Genomic DNA, 22,359 nt, shown 5'->3' with positions numbered 1-22,359 from the left:
ATGCTGGGTTGTTCGCGAAGTTCGATCAGAGGTGATGCTGCGTTCATGTGCCCCTCGTAAAGTCGGAAACAAACCGTTTTGTAAGAGCTTTGATTGTTTAAACTTTTTGTATGACTGTTTGTCTGGCCGCAGCTCTACACACTGGCGACGCATTTTGGCCAGTTTGGTGAACTCTAAAAAGAAAAGGTTCCTGGAGTATCCTTAGGGGTTCTCCAAATTGAAACTGTGGGGGAACCCATATAAGTTCTTTGAATAACCCAGTGCTTCTCAATTATTTTCTGTTACGCCCCCCCTAGGAAGAAGTAAACATTTCGCGCCCCCCCAACTCTCCGCCGCGACTGTAAATAGTATCATTTGTCTATAAAATTGTTATAAGTACACCTCTGCATAACATTGTATCCTTATTAACATTAAAGAAAAAGAAAAAAGAAAGAAATATAGATCAACTTACAACAAAGAATAACTTTATTAACATTGTTTTTTTTAGTTTGTAACAGAAAAGACTTCAAGTGCATCAATTTGCCTGAAATGTAAAAAAAAATTAAACCCTTATTTAAACTGTAAACATTTTTTGACCATTTGATACTGAAAAATAAAATAAAATATAATCAATAAATAATAATAAATTCAAATTGATCAGCAACATTAACTCAGGAGCACAATATATGAAACATTTTGACCTATAAAACAAAAATGAATAAAACAATTTGTGCTGATTTTTTTTTAATCAAAATGAGGAAGTCAGGATTAATGGCTACAATGAGCACGTTTTGCAGAGCACAGCTTTTCGAAGCGGGGTTTGAAGCATGATACTGCAACTCTCAGCTCCTGCTCAATGTTTAGCTGGGACCTGTACTTGGTCTTCAGTGCAGCAACAGCAGAGAAGCCAGTCTCACAAAGATAAGATGTTGCAAAAGGAAGAAGAATGCCCATGGCCCTCTGCCCTAAGAGTGGATACTGCCTCTCTACACTCAGCCAGAATTCACTCAGTGTCTGTGATGTGAACCTCAGTCTGAATGTGGAGTCAGACGTCATATCAATGAACTGGTCCTCCTCTGCAGAGCTGAAACCAGTTGGAGCTGGTGCATTGAAAGGATCTCTCACCCAGTCATATTGGGAACTGTTTTCAGGGAAGTACTTTTTAAAGAATCCCATCAGTGATGAAATATGCTCCTTAATATATGGAATCACTGAGGTGGCATCATAGTCAGTAGTGTCAAGAAATTCATGCAGGTTCTCGAATGAATCAGTATTTCCTTCATCAAGTCGCCTGCCCCACATTGCAAGCTTTCGAGTGAAAGAGCTGATTTTGTCTGTGACCTGAGGGAGGTGTTTATCTTTCCCTTGAAGCTGTAGATTTAGTTCATTTAGCTTTCCAAATATGTCACTCAGGTAGGCCAGTTTTGCCAGGAAGTTCTCATCACTAAATTTTTCTGTGATGTCATACTTGTGCTCCTGCTCCAAAAACATTCTTATCTGCTCTCTGAGCTCAAAAACTCGGGACAAGACTTTTCCTCGTGACAGCCACCTTGCTTCACTGTGAAACAGCACAGCTTGATGTTCAGCTCCCATCTCCTCACAGATAGCAGAGAAGACTTGTTTTTAGTGGTCTGGTCTTTATAAAATTGACTACACCTACAATGTCAGTCATAACCTCACTTAATTCAGAGGAAAGGTGCCTTGATGCCAGTGCTTCTCTGTGTATAACACAGTGTGTCCACTCAGCATTAGGTGAGGCCTTCTTGATGAGTGCCCAAAGTCCTTTTCTCATCCCTGCCATGGTCTGTGCACCATCACTGCAAACACCAATGCAGTTCTCCCACTTTAGCCCATTCTCAGTCAGGAAGCAGTCCAGCATTTTGAATAGCTCTTCAGCTGTGGCTCTGTCTCTGACATATTTACAAAAAAGTAGATCCTCACACAGGGACTTTGTCATGTCAAAACGTACATAAGCGATAAACAAACAGTCTTTGTTGCTGTCAGTTGCTTCATCGAACTGTAAGGCAAAACGTTTGTCTTTGAGTTTATCTACCAGCTGTTCTTTAATATCGTTAGCAATGTCATTTATACGTCTGGCGACAGTGTCATTGGACAGAGGGATAGTTTTTATTTTTGCAGCACTTGCGTCATCCAGCATGACAGAGACCATGTCTAATGCTGCAGCCAGTATCAGCTCCTCTGCTATGGAGTGGGGTTTTTTGCACTGAGCAATTTGGTACGCCACCTTATATGATGCTAACAGTGCTCGCTGGTTTACTGAAGTAGCATTCACAAAGCGGGACGATTGTTGACAATATTCGGCACGTTTTCGATGAAAAAACTCAAGCGGCTTATCAGCGTGATTGGGGTGTAATGTCTTTAAGTGACGCCTTAATTTATTTGGCTTCATGCTGTCCGCTGCCAACATTTTTAGACACAGTAAACATACCGGTCTTTCCTCGTCTCCCACCGTAGTCACAGTGAAGCCAAGCGCTACATTCGCTTCGTCATATTTCCTCGTCTTAGCTTTCGGGAGACTTACGTTTGTCTCATTATCTCCGTCTCTCTCCGCCTTTCTTTTCATCCCTGTTAAATATTTTTCCATGTTGTCTCTTAAGGGTTTGTTATATGCACTTCATATCTCCTGCTCTGTGCTGTGTGCTCTTGTTCGATTAAAAAAAAAACTACTACGGGGCAAAAAAAAGCGTGTTCCCCGGGGTCACGCGCCCCCCCTGGCATCGCTCCGAGCCCCCCCAGGGGGGCGCGCCCCACTATTTGAGAAGGACTGGAATAACCCCTTTAATGGATTTAAAAAAATATGTTTTTATTTAATTAGGCAAGTCAGTTAAGAACAATTTTAATTTATAATGACGGCCTACCCCAGCCAAACCCTAACCCGGACGACGCTGGGCCAATTGTGCGCCGCCCATGGAACTCCCAATCATGGCCAGTTGTGATAGAGCCTGGAATCGAACTAGGGTCTGTAGTGACACCTCTAGGACTGAGATGCAGTGCCTTAGACACAGTCGCTTAAACCACTGCGTCACTCGGGAGCCCCTCAAAGAACCTTTTGGGGTTAATTTTTTAACTACACCACCCCTCCCCTGTTATTATTAATAATAAAATGCAGAACAATAACAACCATAACAATATTTTAGTTGTCAGTGTTTATTATGATTTTAGTGGCAAAGCAGAATCATTTTTTCTAAATATGAGGTAAACTCCCAGCAGCCCCAAGTCCAATGGCGTGTTGATGTACATGTGTTGATGTTCTCCGTATTCATAGCCAGAATGATTTTACAGTACATGGTGATTGAACAGGTTTCCTATTATATCCCAAAAAGAGTAATTATACAGATGATAAAAAAAACATCCACACGACACTATTCATACCTTGGTTTTTGTGGTGAATATTTTAGTTTTTTTATTTAACTAGGCATTTAAGTCATTAACTAGGCACTAAGTCATTTAAGAACAAATTCCCGGACTTGGCTCTGCAGGGAGTTTACCACTTTTTTTTTTCTTTCTGCTTTGCCACTAAATCATAATAAACACTGACAACTAAAATATTGTTGTTTTCGTTATGCATTTTATTATTAAAATGGGGTTTAGTTAAAAAATGAACCCCAAAAGGTTCTTTGACTGCTTTGTTCAGGGGCAGAACAACAGATTTTTTTTAACTTGTCAGCTCAGGGATTTGATCATCAAATCAAATGTATTTATATAGCCCTTCTTACATCAGCTGATATCTCAAAGTGCTGTACAGAAACCCAGCCTAAAACCCCAAACAGCAAGCAATGCAGGTGTAGAAGCATGGATCAAGCATTTGATCCAGCAACTTTTCGGTTACTGGCTCGAAGCTCTAACCACTAGGCTACCTGCCGCATAATGATAATGGTTTCCATACACATAGCTTGTCCATAATGTAGAGGCCTATTGACATTTACATTACATTTAAGTCATTTAGCAGACGCTCTTATCCAGAGCGACTTACAAATTGACATACCTTGTCCATAATGTAGAGGCCTATTGACATACCTTGTCCATAATGTAGAGGCCTATTGACATACCTTGTCCATAATGTAGAGGCCTATGGGATATTCATTACCTTTGTATGCCTCTTCGTCTGTATACCTACAGCAATTCAGTCATCTGCACCCAAAACAGCTGCCTTCAACATATTCAGATATAGCTTACACATTCTTACCTCCTTGTTTATTGATATCCACTGAATTGTGTCAATTTTCTGTTTTAGAAAGATTTGCACAGATATGAAAAGGTACATGGTATCATCAAAAAACAATATCAATTTAGATCATCTAAGGGTCAAGCATTGCCCTAAATTGAGGAGATCTTTACATATTTCAGTTAAGTGCCTGCACCTGCTGTCCTTTCAAATTAAAATCCAAATGTTTCAGTTGGGCAGTTAGGTTCCTGCAAGAACTTCCACCAACTAAGGAGGTTCCTCGATTAACCGCACCTCCTATGGGGTTCTTGGAAGAACCCCTTTTGGGGGCCATTTTCAGTGCCAAGAACCCTAAGGTTCTCCAAAGAACTTTGAGGATCTTAGAAGAGTCCTGGTTGAACCCCTAATTTCTTCGTGTTTTCAGTAGGAAGGAAACAGCTGAAACATTATAGACTACAGATTGAAATATCTTGGTAGGCTTAGAAGGGCCATTAGGTCAGGGAGCATTCTGTCAATTGTTCAACTTTCTGAAACCTTTTGCCTCGTTCAGATGCTAGTCGGAACTAGGAAACTCCAAAATGTCAAAGTTGCTGATTAGTTGAACGAGGCATGTGTATAACTACAACCAGTTTGCAAGTATGAAATGTTTCTTGTTCCGACTGGTAGATGAACGCGGCATTTTGCTCGCAAGGTAGCGCTATTAAATGACGAGCCAACTCAGAGGAAGTTGCAATTTAGCTCGCCCGGTTCACCCTGTGAGAGGAGTTTAATCTGGGTTAAACTTGATTATTTTAAAATTTGCATATCAAATAAATGTACAAGCCGAAATAATAATTGTCACAAGAATAGGCATATGTACAGGCTAAATACCGAATTATATATCAATAGCCATTATTCATCATAATTAAAATGAAAAAACAAGTCTTTAGCTTTGAAAAAACATACATGGTAATACTTTTCAAATGTGTAGGTATGGTCTAAACAAGTGACCCTCATAGGTCACTGCAACAACAACAACCAAACCACCAATACGATTACAGTCTCATTGGCATCCTTTCATTGCTAAGGAAAACATACACATACATATATATATATATATATATATATATATACATACATACATACACTGCTCAAAAAAATAAAGGGAACACTTAAACAACACAATGTTGTTTAACAAGTCAAAATGAGGCTCAGTAGTGTGTGTGGCCTCCACGTGCCTGTATAACCTCCCTACAACGCCTGGGCATGCTCCTGATGAGGTGGCGGATGGTCTCCTGAGGGATCTCCTCCCAGACCTGGACTAAAGCATCCGCCAACTCCTGGACAGTCTGTGGTGCAACGTGGCGTTGGTGGATGGAGCGAGACATGATGTCCCAGATGTGCTCAATTGGATTCAGGTCTGGGGAACAGGCGGGCCAGTCCATAGCATCAATGCCTTCCTCTTGCAGGAACTGCTGACACACTCCAGCCACATGAGGTCTAGCATTGTCTTGCATTAGGAGGAACCCAGGGCCAACCGCACCAGCATATGGTCTCACAAGGGGTCTGAGGATCTCATGTCGGTACCTAATGGCAGTCAGGCTACCTCTGGTGAGCACATGGAGGGCTGTGCGGCCCCCAAAACAAATGCCACCCCACACCATGACTGACCCACCGCCAAACCGGTCATGCTGGAGGATGTTGCAGGCAGCAGAACGTTCTCCACGGCGTCTCCAGACTCTGTCACGTGCTCAGTGTGAACCTGCTTGCATCTGTGAAGAGCACAGGGCGCCAGTGGCGAATTTGCCAATCTTGGTGTTCTCTGGCAAATGCCAAACGTCCTGCACGGTGTTGGGCTGTAAGCACAACCCCCACCTGTGGACGTCGGGCCCTCATACCACCCTCATGGAGTCTGTTTCTGACCATTTGAGCAGACACATGCACATTTGTGGCCTGCTGGAGGTCATTTTGCAGGGCTCTGGCAGTGCTTCTCCTGCTCCTCCTTGCACAAAGGCGGAGGTAGCGGTCCTGCTGCTGGGTTGTTGCCCTCCTACGGCTTCCTCCACGCCTCCTGATGTACTGGCCTGTCTCCTGGTAGCGCCTCCATGCTGTGGACACTACGCTGACAGACACAGCAAACCTTCTTGCCACAGCTCGCATTGATGTGCCATCCTGGATGAGCTGCACTACCTGAGCCACTTGTGTGGGTTGTAGACTCCGTCTCATGCTACCACTAGAGTGAAAGCACCACCAGCATTCAAAAGTGACCAAAACATCAGCCAGGAAGCATAGGAACTGAGAAGTGGTCTGTGGTCCCCACCTGCAGAACCACTCCTTTATTGGGGGTATCTTGCTAATTGCCTATAATTTCTACCTGTTGTCTATTCCATTTGCACAACAGCATGTGAAATGTATTGTCAATCAGTGTTGCTTCCTAAGTGGACAGTTTGATTTCACAGAAGTGTGATTGACTTGGAGTTACATTGTGTTGTTTAAGTGTTCCCTTTATTTTTTTGAGCAGTGTATAATGATTATAGCAATCTAATTATGAAGTGAGGCAATACAGGATCAAACAATGCGATTTTTTTTTTTCAAATACTTTGAAGTGCATCACAAACCCGGGGTTTCCAGTCATTGAATTACTCCACGCCTCCACCATATAAATGAATAGGAACGAGGAACTTGAAGGACATGATTAGACAGACAGACAGATCGGCTAAGAGAAAGACATCATGGACCTTGGTATGCTGCTCCTGCTGGTACTCAGCAGTGCCGTCTGTCACAGCACGGATTCGACGTACTATGGTGGGACTATGCGCTCTACAGTAACGGGATACATGCCCCCAGACTCTAAATGGACAGGGGAGGTAGGTTCCTATGAGTACATAACTTGATTTGCAATAAATAGTCTACAAAGTACATGCCAAACCTGCCAGTGCCTTTAATACTATAACACTCATAACCAGTGGTGGGGAAAGTACCCAATTGTCGTACTTAAGTAAAAGTAAACATAGAAATGACTCAAGTGAAGTAATCCAATAAAATACTACTTGAGTAAAAGTAATACAAGTATTTGGTTTTAAATATACTGAAGTATCAAAAGTGAAAGTAAATGCTATGTATCATTTCAAATTCCTTTTTAAACAAGACAGCACACATTTTTTTACTTATGGATAGCCAGAGGCACACTCCAACAGTCAGACATAATTTACAAACGAAGTATTTGCGTGTAATGAGTCCGCCTGATCAGAGGCAGTAGTCAAGACCGCTTGTTCCGGAACCGACCATTTACCTGTCCTGCTAAGCATTCGAAATGAGTGCTTTTGGGTGTCAAGGAAAATGTAAGTGAGGAAAAAGTACATATTTTCTTTACAGGGGAAATGGAAGAAAAAAATGTATTGTGTCATTTTGGAGTCACTTTTATTGAAATAAGAATATAATATGTTTCTGAACACTTCTACATTAATGTGGATGCTACCATGATTACGGATAATCCTGAATGAATCATGATATTTGTGCATCTTTCTCACTCAAGCTGACTGTCTACACTTTAACCAAAACATTGTTTTTGCTTAGTTACTTTACACCACTGCTCATAACCAATTTCACAAGGTACATTTACCGTTTCTGGAGGTGAAAGAAACACACAATTTCTGTCTTGCTTCTATGTTTGGGAATAAAACAGTTGAAATGATGTAGCATAATTTATCACTTTTGGGGAAGATTTTTTAAATATTTTTTTAATATGGAAATGAAAATGAATGTCAGGATATATGTGATCATACAGGTTTGGCATGCACATCCAAGAAATACAATGATCTATAAACAAGCTCTGATTCTGAAAGCCACAGAAGGAGTTCATCCATGCCTTTTCTTTAGTAACTGTTAAAGAAAACTGTTCAGACATGTAAAACAGATGTCTGACCAATCTTTATTGATTGGTGGAGTATCAGGTAAAAGAAGAAAGATAGAGGGGGAGGAAGAGAGAAAGGAAGAGAGAATTGAACATAGAGGGGGGGAGAGAGAAAGGACGATAGAGGGGAGGAAGAGAGAAAGGAAGATAGAGGGGGGGGAAGAGAGAAAGGAAGATAGAGAAGGAGGAAGAGAGAATGGAAGCTGGAGGAGGAGGAAGAAAGAATGGAAGATAGAGGGGGGAGAGAGAATGGAAGATAGAGGGGGAGGAAGAGAGAAAGGAAGAGAGAATTGAACATAGAGGGGGGAAGAGAGAAAGGACGATAGAGGGGAGGAAGAGAGAAAGGAAGATAGAGGAGGAGGAAGAGAGAAAGGAAGATAGAGGAGGAGGAAGAGAGAATGGAAGATAGAGGAGGGAGAGAGAATGGAAGATAGAGGGGGAGGAAGAGAGAAAGAAAGAAAGAAAGAAGGGGGAGGAAGAGAGAAAGGAAGATAGAGGAGGAGGAAGAGAGAAAGGAAGATAGAGGAGGAGGAAGAGAGAATGGAAGATAGAGGAGGAGGAAGAGAGAATGGAAGATAGAGGAGGAAGAGAGAATGGAAGATAAAGCTAGGGTTGATAACAGTACACTGTAAGCCCAGATGTGCTGTCATTACTCAAAACCTGTGAGGAAACTCATTGCACTTAATATATCTGAGCAGTGGTGTAAAGTACTTAAGTAAAAATACTTTAAAGGGCTACTTAAGTATTTTTTTGGGGTATCTGTACTTTACTTTACTATTTATATTTTTGGCAACTTTTACTTTTACTTCACTACATTCCGAAATAAAAGAATGTACTTTTTACTCCATACATTTTCCATGACACCCAAAAGTACTTGTTACATTTTGACAGGAAAATTGTCCAATTCACACACTCGTCAAAAGAACAACCCTGGTCATCCCTTTTCCCTCTGATCTGGCGGACTCACTAAACACAAATGCTTCATTCGTTAATGATATCTGAGTGTTGTGGTGTGCCCCTGGCAATACATACATTTAAAAACAAAAAGAGAATTGTGTCGTCTGGTTTGATTAATATAAGGAATTTGAAATTATTTATACTTTTACTTTTGATGCTTAAGTACATTTTAGCAATTCCATTTACTTTTGATACTTAAGTATATTTTAAACCAAATACTTGTAGACTTTTACTCAAGTAGTATTTTACTGGGTGACTTTTACTTTTACTTGAGTCATTTTCTATTAAGGTATCTTTCCTTTTACTCAAGTATGACAATTTAGTATTTTTTCCACCGCTGTATCTCAGTACAGTTACTTAAAGTGATATTGTCATCATGACCGTGTAGGAGTCCAGATTTGAGTTGTATCAACTTGAACATTTAGAGTAATGCCCCCACTAAGCCACACCTCCAATATAATTTACCAGCATGCCTTGCCTTTCAGAGTGAAGTGTAGAGATACCACCCATGACTGTATTTGTTAGTGACAGAGACATGGTTGTTGAATTCGTTCATCTTCAGTCCTGTGGCCTTCAACAAGTGAGTTCCTAGGTGAATGTTATCATTATAATAAAACTCATTATGACAATACATTACATATCTCATAAGGCCTTATTATGAATCCTAGCTTTACTTTAATACATTGGCCTGAAACTCATGGTTTACAGGCCACATAAGGCCTGCAAGTAGGTTTGCAAAATTCCAGTTACTTTCCCCAAATTCCCCGATTTATTGTAAAAAAAAATTGAGTTGATGTGACTTATCATTTAGTTTTGAGTCAGTACTACATAAACATTCAAAGTAATAATGACTTTTCATTGAGTTCAACTTACTAATACAATTTGAGTTAAAAATGCCTTGGGGTTTACAGTGTAGTTTGTGGTCAATTCCAAGTAATTTCCTGTTAGTAGATTTGCAAATGGAAAATCTTAAGTGCAATTTATGAAAAATGAAAACAACACTCCGAATCAATTCCACATCCAATGAAATTCATTTAACAGCTTTTCTACATAAACTAGGTGATGGAGGAAATGTATTTAGCAGTTTCTCTATGTAAACTCTGTGCTGGGAGAAATTGGGGGAAAGATCTTCAAGTTGATAAATAACATGATTCATGGGACAATATTACAACCATTATTTGTTCTGTCTTGGTGCAACCATTATTCGTTCTGTCTTGATGTAACCATTTTTTCTATCTTAATGCAACAATTCTTTCTGTCTTGATGCAACCATTTCTTAACATTCTTAATGCAACCTGACCTATCTCCCCTATCAGGGCCCTATATTCAAAAAGCTTATCAGAGTAGTAGTGCTGATCTAGGATCAGGGTCCTCCCTGTCCGTATACTCTTATTCATTATGATCTAAAAGGCAAAAATGATCCTGTATCAGCACTCCTACTCTGAGACTGTCTGTGAAAATGGTCCCTAACCTGTGTGCTGGCAGGTACAATTCCACTATCGTGAGAATGGCCGGGACAGGTGTGAACAGCAGTTCTCCTGGGAGTGCACCAGCGGCTACTGTAATGGCAGTGCCAACCGACAAGGACCTGTCGTGCAAACCACCGACAAGGACCAGTCCGGCCAAAACCTCTGGTGCCAGTCGGAGGGACACTTCACTAGAAACTTCACTAGGGACCAGAAAACCCAATCCTTACTTACACCCTGAGGTAAACTTGGATTTTCTGGGTGTGGTGGAGGAAGGGGCGGGGGGTTGACGCCAGCCTCTGGGTGTTAGAGACAGGAAGTCATCTGTTGAATGCTGTTTTGAAGAGTAATAAGCACATCAACCAGGCATCTTGACCCCCCCCCCCCCTCCTGACACAGACACAAACCCTGTATAGTTACTGTTGCTGTGTCTGTTGTGCTCCGATCCCATCAAACAACATTTTGCTGGATTTTAATGTTGGAAAGATCCCATCACATTGCAATCTGAGCACTGTGGAAATAACAGTTATATTGATGATGTGGATGGAATCACTAGAAAATACATGTATCTCTCAGAATGATGTCATGCTAATCTAACACTTCAATGCACTGATTCAACCTGTCATTGTAGTGACTCAGGTTGCTGTTGGGGCTCCAATGTCAATGGAAAGACCAACTAGACAATACACACCGAGGTGGATTTGGGGTTACGGGTCAGCCCGGGGCCTCCAACCCAAAACACACCTCCTGTCACGGCAACTGTCCCAACCCTGCGGTACGACCATGAGGGAAGCAAACTGAATGTATCAAAAAGAGCTTCTGCCAAACAACCGCATACTAAACTTAGTGGCATATTTCAACCTGAGCCCTTTAGAACCCATAGCGGCCGTCTCAGTCATCTACAGCAGCATTCTAGAATTCTATTGTGGTGTAAATGGTTAAACAATACATTCTGTTTTATTCTACATCTACATAACACTACAGTCATGTCGCTGTTATCTGGGATTATTATCTACTAATGAAAGTGTTTTTTGTTTCTCTCTGTGATGTCATGAGTAGAGTTCCTCAGAACTGCTTTTCCACTCTTCCTCTCTTGGCCTATGACCCGGATGGAGATGACGTGAGGTGTCACTTCTCTGTGAACGTCGCACACCCCAACGTTACACTTGACATGGTAATAAAATAAACAATGTCCCTCCCTGCAGATTGATGTACATGCAATCAAGCCCGTTTATTAACGGTTTAGTACATGGGGTATTATTAAGCTAGCTAAAATCAGATTGGTTGAATAATTGTTCCGACTTCAAAGGCATGTGAACAATCCCTGCGGAGGTACTGCAGGGGGTCCCCTCTCTCAAAGTTTTTATGAATATCGCTAGCAACAACAGAATGAACACATTTCTTATTACATACCCACAGTAGAAAAGAGGAGAATATCTTATTTCTTATGATGTCAGCTTAATTTCCCAACTCCGAATATTGAGCAAATTACACTCACTGGAGTATCTGATTTAGGATTTTAAAAAGCACACGTGAATAGGGTTGGCTTCATGTGCTCATGGGAAATGGGAAACTGGGAAGTTGGAAGTGGTAAGTCTGACATGAATGTGTTCACGTGCCTTTGAAGTTAGAACAATTCTTTAACCAATACGATTTTAGCTAGCTTGATAAGCTATAAGTTAGCTTGCTTAACATTGACGATATGGTCAAACTAGCTACATTATCCTCATTGATAACGTTTTAATTGTCAAAAAGGGATTTGTTGTCATCTTTTGGTCGAAAAGGTGAAAGGTCAGTGGTGAAGTGTCGCTACATGGCAACTCGGGTAACAACAAGTTTCCCGCTTGTAACTCCGACTTGGAAGGTCGTTCCCACTTCCGATAACTCTGATAGCATGTGAACGCGGCATAGGCTGCCAGTGCCGCTGGCTGCTGGTAAGCTTTCTTGACTTGGACATAATGTTTTGCCAACACATGGCTGACCTTTGTTTAACCAGATAAACAGTTGCTCTTAGCAAAAATGTGTTTGGAGTTACCTTTCTAGCTAATAGTCTATGTTAGAGTTTACACTTCCGCTTCCAATTATAATGTGGGGAGATCAAAATAATGAAAACTATCTAGGAAATATTTTCATTTTAAAATGTTGATTACTTCTCCTTTCCATTATCATTTACCTGATGTGAAGGGAAAAAAAACGTTTTTGCTAACTGTATGATGTTGGTCCCTGGGTCGCCGGCTTGCCTGGGACGGGGTCCTTGGGTAAGATAATGTTGAAGATCCCTGGTCTAGTGTGAAAGACCCTTATTTATTATAAACATTCAATCCAATTCAGCACAATTAACATCCAACGTGATGTAGATGCACTGATCTGGGATCAGCTTTTCCTTTTCAGATCATAATGAATAGGATTACATGGACAGGGAGAAACTGTTCCTAGATCAGCAGTTTATTCACTATCTTCTCGTTCCTCCAGGTCCAGTGCACTCTGCATGCCACGGGCCTGTTGGCTGTAGGGTTGCATGTATTTGAGATGCTGCTGCAGGACCACCCCACTGTAGACGTCAACATGACGGGATATAAATCAAATTATAGCAGAAAGGCCCTGAACGAGTCCTATGTTAATAACCCGACTCCAACCCCGTTCAGCCGTGTGCCCTTGCAGTTTGCCGTGGAGAGTAAGTAGCATGTCTCACAGTTGAATGCTTCCTTTTGGCAGAGGGAACCAACCAATCAATTTAATTAAATGGGATTTGTATTGCATTTTGTCTAGTCGTATAATATGTATAGATTAGTGACGTATAGTCATTTGTCAAAAAATAAAACAGAATTTGAGTTGCATGTTGGTAAAAGGGGTATAGGTTTCAAAATTGAACTCTTAGTTTGTTTATGCAAATGTAGTTTTGTTCACCTGGTGGAATGACAGTAAAGATGATGGTGCATTCCAAAATGGCAATCTGCATGGTTTTAATCACCCTAATTACAATGTACTTCTATTTACTGAGAGCAGCACAAAATTCTATCAATCTAGCTAGAAACAAACACCCTACTGCCCCTGAGAATATAATCCGACAACAATTTAGTCCAAAGCATTGTCAATCATTGTTTACAGACATGTATGCCGCTGTGGATCCTCTAAAGGGGCAATCTGGGATTCCAACAACAATAAAGCGGACACCGTGCCACTTTTTTTGGTAAACAGCTGAGGGATGGGTGCAACCACTCTCAAATGTATAGACGGAGCTATGGATACAAGGACTGACTGTCCATGAGATCAAAATGATAGCTATGGATACAAGGACTGACTGTCCATGAGATCAAAATGATAGCTATGGATACAAGGACTGACTGTCCATGAGATCAAAATGATAGCTTTAACCATGTTATGAAGCTATATGAACATTAGATTAAATAAAACAAGCTTGTATTTTAGGTAGTGATTTATTAAGACAGTTGAACTAAGGTCAAGAGGCATTTCAATAAGTTATAGTATTGAAGAATCAATGTCTATATGTCATTCATTTTATAGTATAATAATGGATGTAGCAATCCCAGAATGCCCCTTTATTAAAACACCCACTAGATGTCTAAAACCTGTCCTTTCTGTGGTTTTAGTCCAGCCAACTCTGCCCAACTGTCTCCCTGGCTACATGGAGAATGTCAAGAGTGTGCAAAGAATCCCAAATACAAAATAGATTTTCATTTGTTTAACACTTTTTTGGTTACTACATGATTCCATTTGTGTTATTTCATAGTTTTGATGTCTTCACTATTATTCTACAATGTAGAAAATAGTAAAAAATAAAGAAAAACCCTTGAATGACTGGTACTGTATCTAAAACCTGTCCTTTCTGTTGTTTTAGTCCAGCCAGCTCTATCCAACTGTCTCCCTGGCTACATACGACCACAGTTCTTGACTCCGACACCTTCACATGGGGATGTCCATCATACCGCTGTGGGTCACCTGTACCAGCTCGAAGCCCGAGTAAAAACCGCCCATGCCAAGTAAGAGTACCTCTCTCACCGACATCACCTTACTGTCCAAAACTCCATTGACTTCCCCCGTTGTTTTACGTCTGGACTGACTGCATAGACCACAACACTTAGCAATGCTCATTTTTTAACCAGCTTGAACAGCACATGAAAACCGAAAATGAATGAGATGAACAGAGTTCCTTGCGCTTGTCCAGGAGTTGTAACTTTTCTGTCTTTCTGCTTCCTCAAAGGATATTTGACTTCCAGGTCAGCGGCCCTTCCAACATGACCAAGAAGATCCAGGATGAGAGCGTTGGTGTCACGAGGCTCTTCATGGGCTGGACCCTGCAGGAAAGACACCTGAAACAAAACATTCCCATCTGTTTCACTGCCGAGACAAACGAGAGGTATGTTGAAGGGACGTTTACAGTAGTTGTTGTTGTTGTCGTTCTCTGGTCATTGTTGTTCTTATTTGTTCTTCATTTCAGCCAATCAGAGATGAGATGTGTGGTTGTGGTGGTGGTTAAAGCCCTCGCACTTACAGGTTAGTTGATTTTCACCCCTTCAATCTTTGCACTGTTGCTAGATAGACTTCCATGTATGTTATAGGGTAAGATCCAATCCTAACGTGATGATACACACATAACACGTCATCTCCTCTGTATGCAGGTGAGGCGAATGTTTCGTGCACAGCGAATAGGATCAGCATTGCCGTGATCAAGGCCTATCTGCCTGAGGTGGACATGGAGTGGCTGTGGCTAGCCGACTCATCCTGCTCCCTAACCTCCAACCAAACACACATCATGGGTACCATGTCACTCAACAGCTGTGGCACAAAGATGGAGGTATGAGAAACATTCAAACACACACACACATACTTGGAGGTGTGCCATCTCTTTCTCCCCTCTTGTGTTTTGTTTCTTATCTTCCTAAATCTGGTTTCTCTCTCCGCCTCTATCTAGGATGCAGGTGACTTCATGGTGTTCAAAAACGAAATAAACTGCTTCGACGCGGTCAACGCGACCATCACGCGACGTAACCAGATCAACATCGGCTTCTCCTGCCGGTATCCCAAGACTGTCAGCATTTCCAACTATTACCAGATCCACAGCTCCAACTACATGTTCACAGAGTCCAACTTTGGTAGCTTCGGCTACACCTTTGAGGTCTTCAAGGACAGTAAGTTCAGCCAGAAGGTGGATCCCAGTGCTTACCCAGTGAATGTGAAGCTAATGGACAGGATGTACATGGGCATCCAGGCCCAGTCCGATCTGCCCAAGGTACAGCTGTTGGTGGAGTCTTGCAAAGCCACTCCGGATGACAGAGCCAGCAGCAGTCTCTTCTACGACCTCATCAAAGACGGGTGAGGAGGGGTCCCACAAACGGGCTGTGGGCTTGAAGCTGTGAAAGAGGAATTGCAGGAATCTGCCGTTGTACTGTATTTGTTACATATTGAACCTTTCTTTAGGCATTGTGGAGTCCCAATGAGACCAAGGTCTCATTTACAAGGGAGCCCTGCATGACAAACAATTACACACTCAAGGCAGCATAGGAAATACACAACATTTTTCCTTGTTTACCACCCAGGGTGCATTATGTGGCCTGAAATGCAAATCTTATTTTGTTCACCTGCAAGAGTAAAGAATGTGTGAACCACACGTAACAGTCAACATAATGTCGCATTCCAAAATGGTAAACAACAGGTAACAGTCAACATAATGTCGCATTCCAAAATGGTAAACAATGTTTTGTTTTCCCTAATTATTTGTTTTGTTTTCCACAATTGCTGTTTGTCTATCAGTCTTTATTGACTAAGAGCAGCACATAATGCTATTGGCAAGCTTCAAATGGGACTGAGAGATTACACAAACGTAATCATGAGTTCATTTGTCTCCATCCTGTCTCAGTAAAATGTACTTTCTTTCTTTCTTTTACAATGAAGGTGTCTAAAGGACGAGACGGTCAAGGTTTATCCCGGTAACCTAACCCAATTCTACTTTGAGGTCCAGGCCTTCAAATTCACTTGGAGCTACGACCAGGTAAAACTTAACATCCAAATGACTTGTCTTCACATTCTTTCTTTCTTATATTTACTGACTTTATTAGAGTATAATCATGTTGCATCAATGTGGAATTCACCTGAAGACATCAAGATGCACAGGTTTGGTCTTATTCAGACACAGTTTTCAACCTAAATGTTTATTTCACAAATATCAATTCAAATGGTTGACTGTGGATGTTGATCCAGTATTAGGAAAATCTTCTTGGATGGTCACCTCCCTTTTACATCCCATGTCCCTCCTTTAGGTGTACCTCACCTGTACCGTCATCCTGTGTGAGGTGGGAAACCCCAACTCTAGGTGTGGCCAGGGCTGCCTGAACACAGCCTCGCGGAGGCGCAGGCGAGATCTCCCCATCGGAGAGACAGACAGGCACTACATAACCCAGGGTCCTTTCCGTGTGGTCAGAGAGGCCCAGCCCAGTGCAGACCAGAAGACAGGTGCAGGCGAAAAGACCCGTGGAGGTAATTACCCCGCTCTTAGGGATGGATCAAAATGTACACAATTGGTACCTGGAGGAAAATGGGGAGGGTTATGCTTTTCCAATTTCAGTCAAGGGGAAGGTTTTTGACATCTAGTCCAGGGGAGGGTCATGTAATTGATGAAATGTAAATATTTCTCAGTGTTTTACAATGAGTTTCTTATTAGGCTATATATGGATATGTGCCCGATGCCGCCCCTCATCTCTGATTCTCCACTGGACACGGAAAATCAAGTGAGCCTATAGGCTGTTTAGAGTGGTCTCAATCAAATGATCCATAGCCTGTAGGCTACGAAGTGCATGCTCAGAGAAGCACAGAGCAAAGTTATATTTCTCAGATCGCTGCTGGGAGTGTATAAATAACACTAGGCTGCATTACACATTACCCACTGCAATGGATATTCCAACCCTGAGCCCCGGCCTGTTCTGTTCTTGTTGACCCCCCCAAATAAAAAGTGGTGTGCTGCCTAACCAATGGCTGTGCTCTGTTAGCCTATGGTGGCAGTTCAGGAAGAGAGTCAAAGGCTTCCTTTGATTAGGCCTAGTCCAACAAATGCACCAACTTGCGGTCAGACTAGCCTATAGCCTATGTTCTGTTCAGCTTGAGAAAGAGAGCACAAAGATTCTGCCCTTGCCCATAGATTAGGGCGTAATTAATTTATTTAAATTGACTGATTTACTGTAACTCAGTAAAATCACTGAAATTGTTGAAAATACACTATATGTACAAAAGTATGTGGACACCCCTTCAAATTAGTGGATTCGGCTATTTCAGCCACACCGTTACTGACAGATGTATAAAATCGAGCACACCGCCACGCAATCTCCATAGACAAACATTGGCAGTAGAATGACCTTACTGAAGAGGCACTGTCATAGGACGCCACCTTTCCAATAAGACAGTCTGTCAAGTTTCTGCACTGCTAAAGGTCAACTATAGGTGCTGTTATTGTGAAGTGGAAACATCTAGGAGCAACAACGGCTCAGCCGGGAAGTGGTAGGCCACACATGCTCACAGAATGGGACCGGCGAGTGCTGAAGCGCGTAAAAATTGTCTGTCCTCAGTTGCAACACTCACAACCGAGATCCAAACTGCCTCTGGAAGCAACGTCAGCATAAGAACTGTTTTTTGGGAGCTTCATGAAATGGGTTTCCATGGCCGAGCAGCCACACACAAGCCTAAGATCACCATGTACAATACCAAGTGTCGGCTGGAGTGGTGTAAAGCTCGCCGCCATTGGAGAAGTGGAAACGCGTTCTCTAGAGTGATGAATCATGCTTCACCATCTGGCAGTCCGACGGTTGAATCTGGGTTTGGAGAATGCCAGAAGAGCGCTACCTGCCTGAATGCATAGTCCCAACTGTAAAGTTTGGTGTATGAGTAATAAAGGTCTGGGGCTGTTTTTCATGCTTCTGGCTAGGCCCATTAGTTCCAGTGAAGGGAAATCTTAACGCTACAGCATAAAATGACATTCTAGCCGATTCTGTGCTTCCAACTTTGTGGCAACAGTTTGGGGAAGGCCCTTTCCTGTTTCATCATGACAATGCTCCCGTGCACAAAGTGAGGTCCGTACAGAAATTATTTGTTGAGGTTGGTGTGGAAGAACTTGACTGGCCTGCACAGAGCCCTGACCTCAACCCCATCAAACACCTTTGGGATGAATTGGAACGCCGACTGCGAGCCAGGCCTAATAGGCCAACATCAGTGCCCGACCTCACTAATGCTCTTGTGGCAAGTCCCCGCAGCAATGTTCCAACATCTCGTGGAAATCTTTCCCAGAAGAGTGGAGGCTGTTGTAGCAGCAAAGGGTGTGCCATCTCCATATTAATGCCCATGATTTTGGAATAAGATGTTCGACGAGCAGATGTCCACATACTTTTAGCCATGTCGTGTATATTTTGCTGAATGGAGGGCCATCCATTTTCATTTCAGAGTGGTCTGATTTTCTCCATGTAAACGTTATTATAAATAACGTTCACCCTCTTAGTAAAGTGTTTAATCTGATCAGGATTAGACCAGAGAAACACCAGTATGTCCCAGACAATTATGTTGAAGCATTTAGGATTAGGTTATAGGGTTAACCAGACCTAAAACATAACCCTAAACATGCTGACTGGATGGACTGTGTCCTAATACTTTTTCATGACTGACTTTCCTTGCCTGCTTTTTCCTAAATGAACAAATATAAACTCCCATTACTCTGATGACATTATTTGGTTGTTTTTGCTGTTAATCTCCTGTTGTAGATGTGGAAGCTACACATTTTCTCAGATCGGACATGGGAACCATAGTCTTCGCCGGGCTGTTCATCATGACCTTGATGCTGCTGGCTGTGGTCGTGGTCTATTTTTTGAAGAAGAGCAGAGCTGAAGAACACAAGGCTCTCATTGCATATGATTAGAGAAATGGTGCTGGATTTGTGCTGTGCCTGACCAGGGTCACGTGACTGAACGCACTTCTGGTTTACCAAAAGTAAAGCACACCTTTCTTTTAGTTGTACAATCAGATTTACTTTAAACAACAAATGAACACTAGTTTACATACTGAATACGGTAACATTACTACACAAATTAACACTAGTTTACATATTGAATACAGTAACATTAACTACACAAATGAACACTAGTTTACATACTGAATACGGTAACATTACTACACAAATTAACACTAGTTTACATACTGAATACGGTAACATTACTACACAAATTAACACTTGTTTACATACTGAATACAGTAACATTACTACACAAATGTAGTTGGTTCATTCTTATTCACTTTTCTGTGATATACACATTTGGATCAACTGTTTGATACTCCTGAATCAACAAAGTGGAAGAAATGTTTTGTTGTTGAGAATCCTGTTATGCAAATAAGTCTGTATTGATTAAATACATTTTAGGCAAAATTCCTCTTTTACTGTTCTCTGCCTCACCACTCATTCAAACATGATTAACTGCTTTAAAGGGGCAATCATTTTATGACTAATAAATTAATTATATTTATTGATTCTTGTACCCCCATCAGAACCCAAAGTATAAGCTTGTTTTACTTCAATGTAAATATAAATAAACTATATAGCCTCAAAACATGTTTATTTGCTATGGATCCTTGCATCTATAGCTCCGTCTATGAATTTGAGGGTGGTTACATATCTCCAGCCCTGTCCCTCAGCTTTTTACCAAAACAGGGGCAGGGAGCCTGGTCTTCTCCATTTAGCATGTTTAACAATGCAGAAGCACATCTTCCGTCATAGTTTTGCCTGTTGTAGATAGATGCACAGCTATGAACTTGAAAAGTTATTAATTAGCCAATTAGGCACATTTGGGCAGTCTTGATACAACATTTTGAACAGAAATACAATGGCTCATTGGATCAGTCTAAAACTTTTCACATACACTGCTGCCATCTAGTGGCCAGAAACTACATTGCGCCTCGGCTGGAATAATAATTCTAATACAAAAATAAAAACGTTTTTTCTTTGTATTATCTTTTACCAGATCTAATGTGTTATATCCTCCTACATTCATTTCACGTTTCCTAAAACTTCAAAGTGTTTCCTTTCAAATGGTACCAAGAATATGCATATCCTTGCTTCAGGTCCTGAGCTACAGGCAGTTAGATTTGGGTATGTCATTTCAGATAGAAAATTGAAAAAAAGGGTTCGGTCCTTAAGAGGTTTTAAGCCCTTGTTTACAATTGACAGACAGGAAAATGAGGGAATGACTTGTGTATAATCATCATTATTGTAATGGCAGGTTTAAATGACCTCAGTTACCAGGCTGTTACAGTGTAAATACAGAGATGATTCCAGTTCCTCTGACTTGATATGTCAAGTGATCTACACTTTGTGAGCATTTGGCCCACACTGAATGAGTTCCATTTTGAGAGTTGGGACAAGCTTCTATCTGTATTTTTGTCCAAATTGAATTATTGACATTTAGCCTTGTTCTGTTCAATGTTCTGTACCTATATATTACTCTAAATACCCCATTTCATGTTGATATGTACAAAAGAATACAAGATAAAAATAGCTGAAACCATTGCAATCAACGAGGAAAATGTAAAGCCAATTATCTCAGAATGCAGGTAGAGCGTTTTAGTCCCAAGCTCTGAATTTGTTTGTTTATGTCATGACCTCTACTATCTGCCACTCTCGCCATTGGTTTGTTTCTGAGTCTGCTACAGTGGTGTGAAGTACTTAAGTAAAAATACTTTAAAGTACAACTTAAGTAGGATTTTTGGGTATCTGTACTTGACTTTACTATTTATATTTTTAACAACTTATACTTTTACTTCACTACATTCCTAAAGAAAAGAATGTACTTTTAACTCCCTAATTTTTCCCCTGACACCCAAAAGACTTGTTACATTTTGAATGCTTAGCAGGACAGGAAAATTGTCAAGTTCATGCACTTATCAAGAGAACATCCCTGGTCATCCCTACTGCCTCTGATCTGGCGGACTCAGTAAACACAAATACTTTTTTTGTAAATTATGTCTTGAGTGTTGGAGCGTGAGGCTATCAGTAAATTTTAAAAAACTAGAAAATTGGGCCGTCTGGTTTGCTTAATGTAAGGAATTTGAAATTATTTTTTACTTTTGATACTTAATGTATATTTGAGCAATTACATTTACTTTTGATACTTAAGTATATTTAAAAACCAAATACTTTTAGACTCTTACTCAAATAGGATTTTACTGGGTGACTTTCACTTTTACTTGAGTTGTTTTCTCAAGGTTTCTTTACTTTTACTCAAGTATAACTGTTGTGTACTTTTTCCACCACTGGTCTGCTAATACTGTAAATATTCAAATTCAAATGACTATGTTAAAAGTGCCACGGGAATAAACACTAATTCACCAAAACTGTTAAATAATAGAAACTTGAATACATAGTTAAGCGACACCTGCAGTAATGTGAGCCCTTGAGTGGGGACTTTTGAGGCAAGAATAGATCTGAAGAGGAATTTCACCCTTCACTCTAGAGGATGGACCATCGTAGGAAGACAACATGCAGGCAAATAAGAAAAGGACAGCATACTTTAAATGCTTCCACTTTACTGTTCAAAGAATCACGCCTTCAGAAAGTATTCATACTGTCGTGGAGATTCTACACAGGGACACTCAAAAACAATATTAAGAGAGGTTCTAACCAACTCAATGCACCAAGTACACATGTCCATCAGCAGTTCTCTTGTATACTTACACAGAAAGTCATATTTGCATGATTTAGCTTATTCATTGTTCGTAATCATATGACCGACCAATACCTCCCGAGGCTGCTTCTCTCCAAGCTGAGACCTTGAAACAGAGATATTGTTCTCAAAACAAGGGTCTGGGGATACTGCCAAATTGCAGATACTACA

At 41.1% G+C, this 22,359-nt stretch overlaps 1 protein-coding gene across 2 annotated transcripts; it reads left to right on the top strand.

Annotated features, from left to right (window-relative positions):
• The first annotated feature begins 6,850 nt into the window (after nt 1-6,850).
• LOC115203626 (ZP domain-containing protein) lies at nt 6,851-19,900 on the top strand. 2 transcript variants are annotated; one of them, XM_029768496.1, is made up of 13 exons: nt 6,851-7,011; nt 10,500-10,722; nt 11,112-11,255; nt 11,540-11,654; nt 12,953-13,154; nt 14,340-14,481; nt 14,703-14,858; nt 14,940-14,995; nt 15,121-15,296; nt 15,414-15,814; nt 16,394-16,490; nt 16,759-16,975; nt 19,240-19,900. In XM_029768496.1, exons 4-13 carry the CDS (start codon nt 11,652-11,654, stop codon nt 19,392-19,394), a joined length of 1,605 nt encoding a protein of 534 aa, XP_029624356.1. In that variant the 5' UTR covers nt 6,851-7,011; nt 10,500-10,722; nt 11,112-11,255; nt 11,540-11,651; the 3' UTR covers nt 19,395-19,900. The 2 variants fall into 2 exon arrangements, with proteins under 2 accessions (XP_029624356.1, XP_029624355.1); XM_029768495.1 differs by lacking the exons at nt 6,851-7,011; nt 10,500-10,722; nt 11,112-11,255 and having other exon boundaries at nt 11,374-11,654.
• The last annotated feature ends 2,459 nt before the right edge of the window (nt 19,901-22,359 follow it).

The sequence above is a fragment of the Salmo trutta genome, chromosome 12 (genome assembly GCF_901001165.1).
Source record: "Salmo trutta chromosome 12, fSalTru1.1, whole genome shotgun sequence".
Lineage (NCBI taxonomy): Eukaryota > Metazoa > Chordata > Actinopteri > Salmoniformes > Salmonidae > Salmo > Salmo trutta.
The sequence above is the reverse complement of the archived record's forward strand: the minus strand, read 5'-3'. Positions and strand labels throughout refer to the sequence as shown.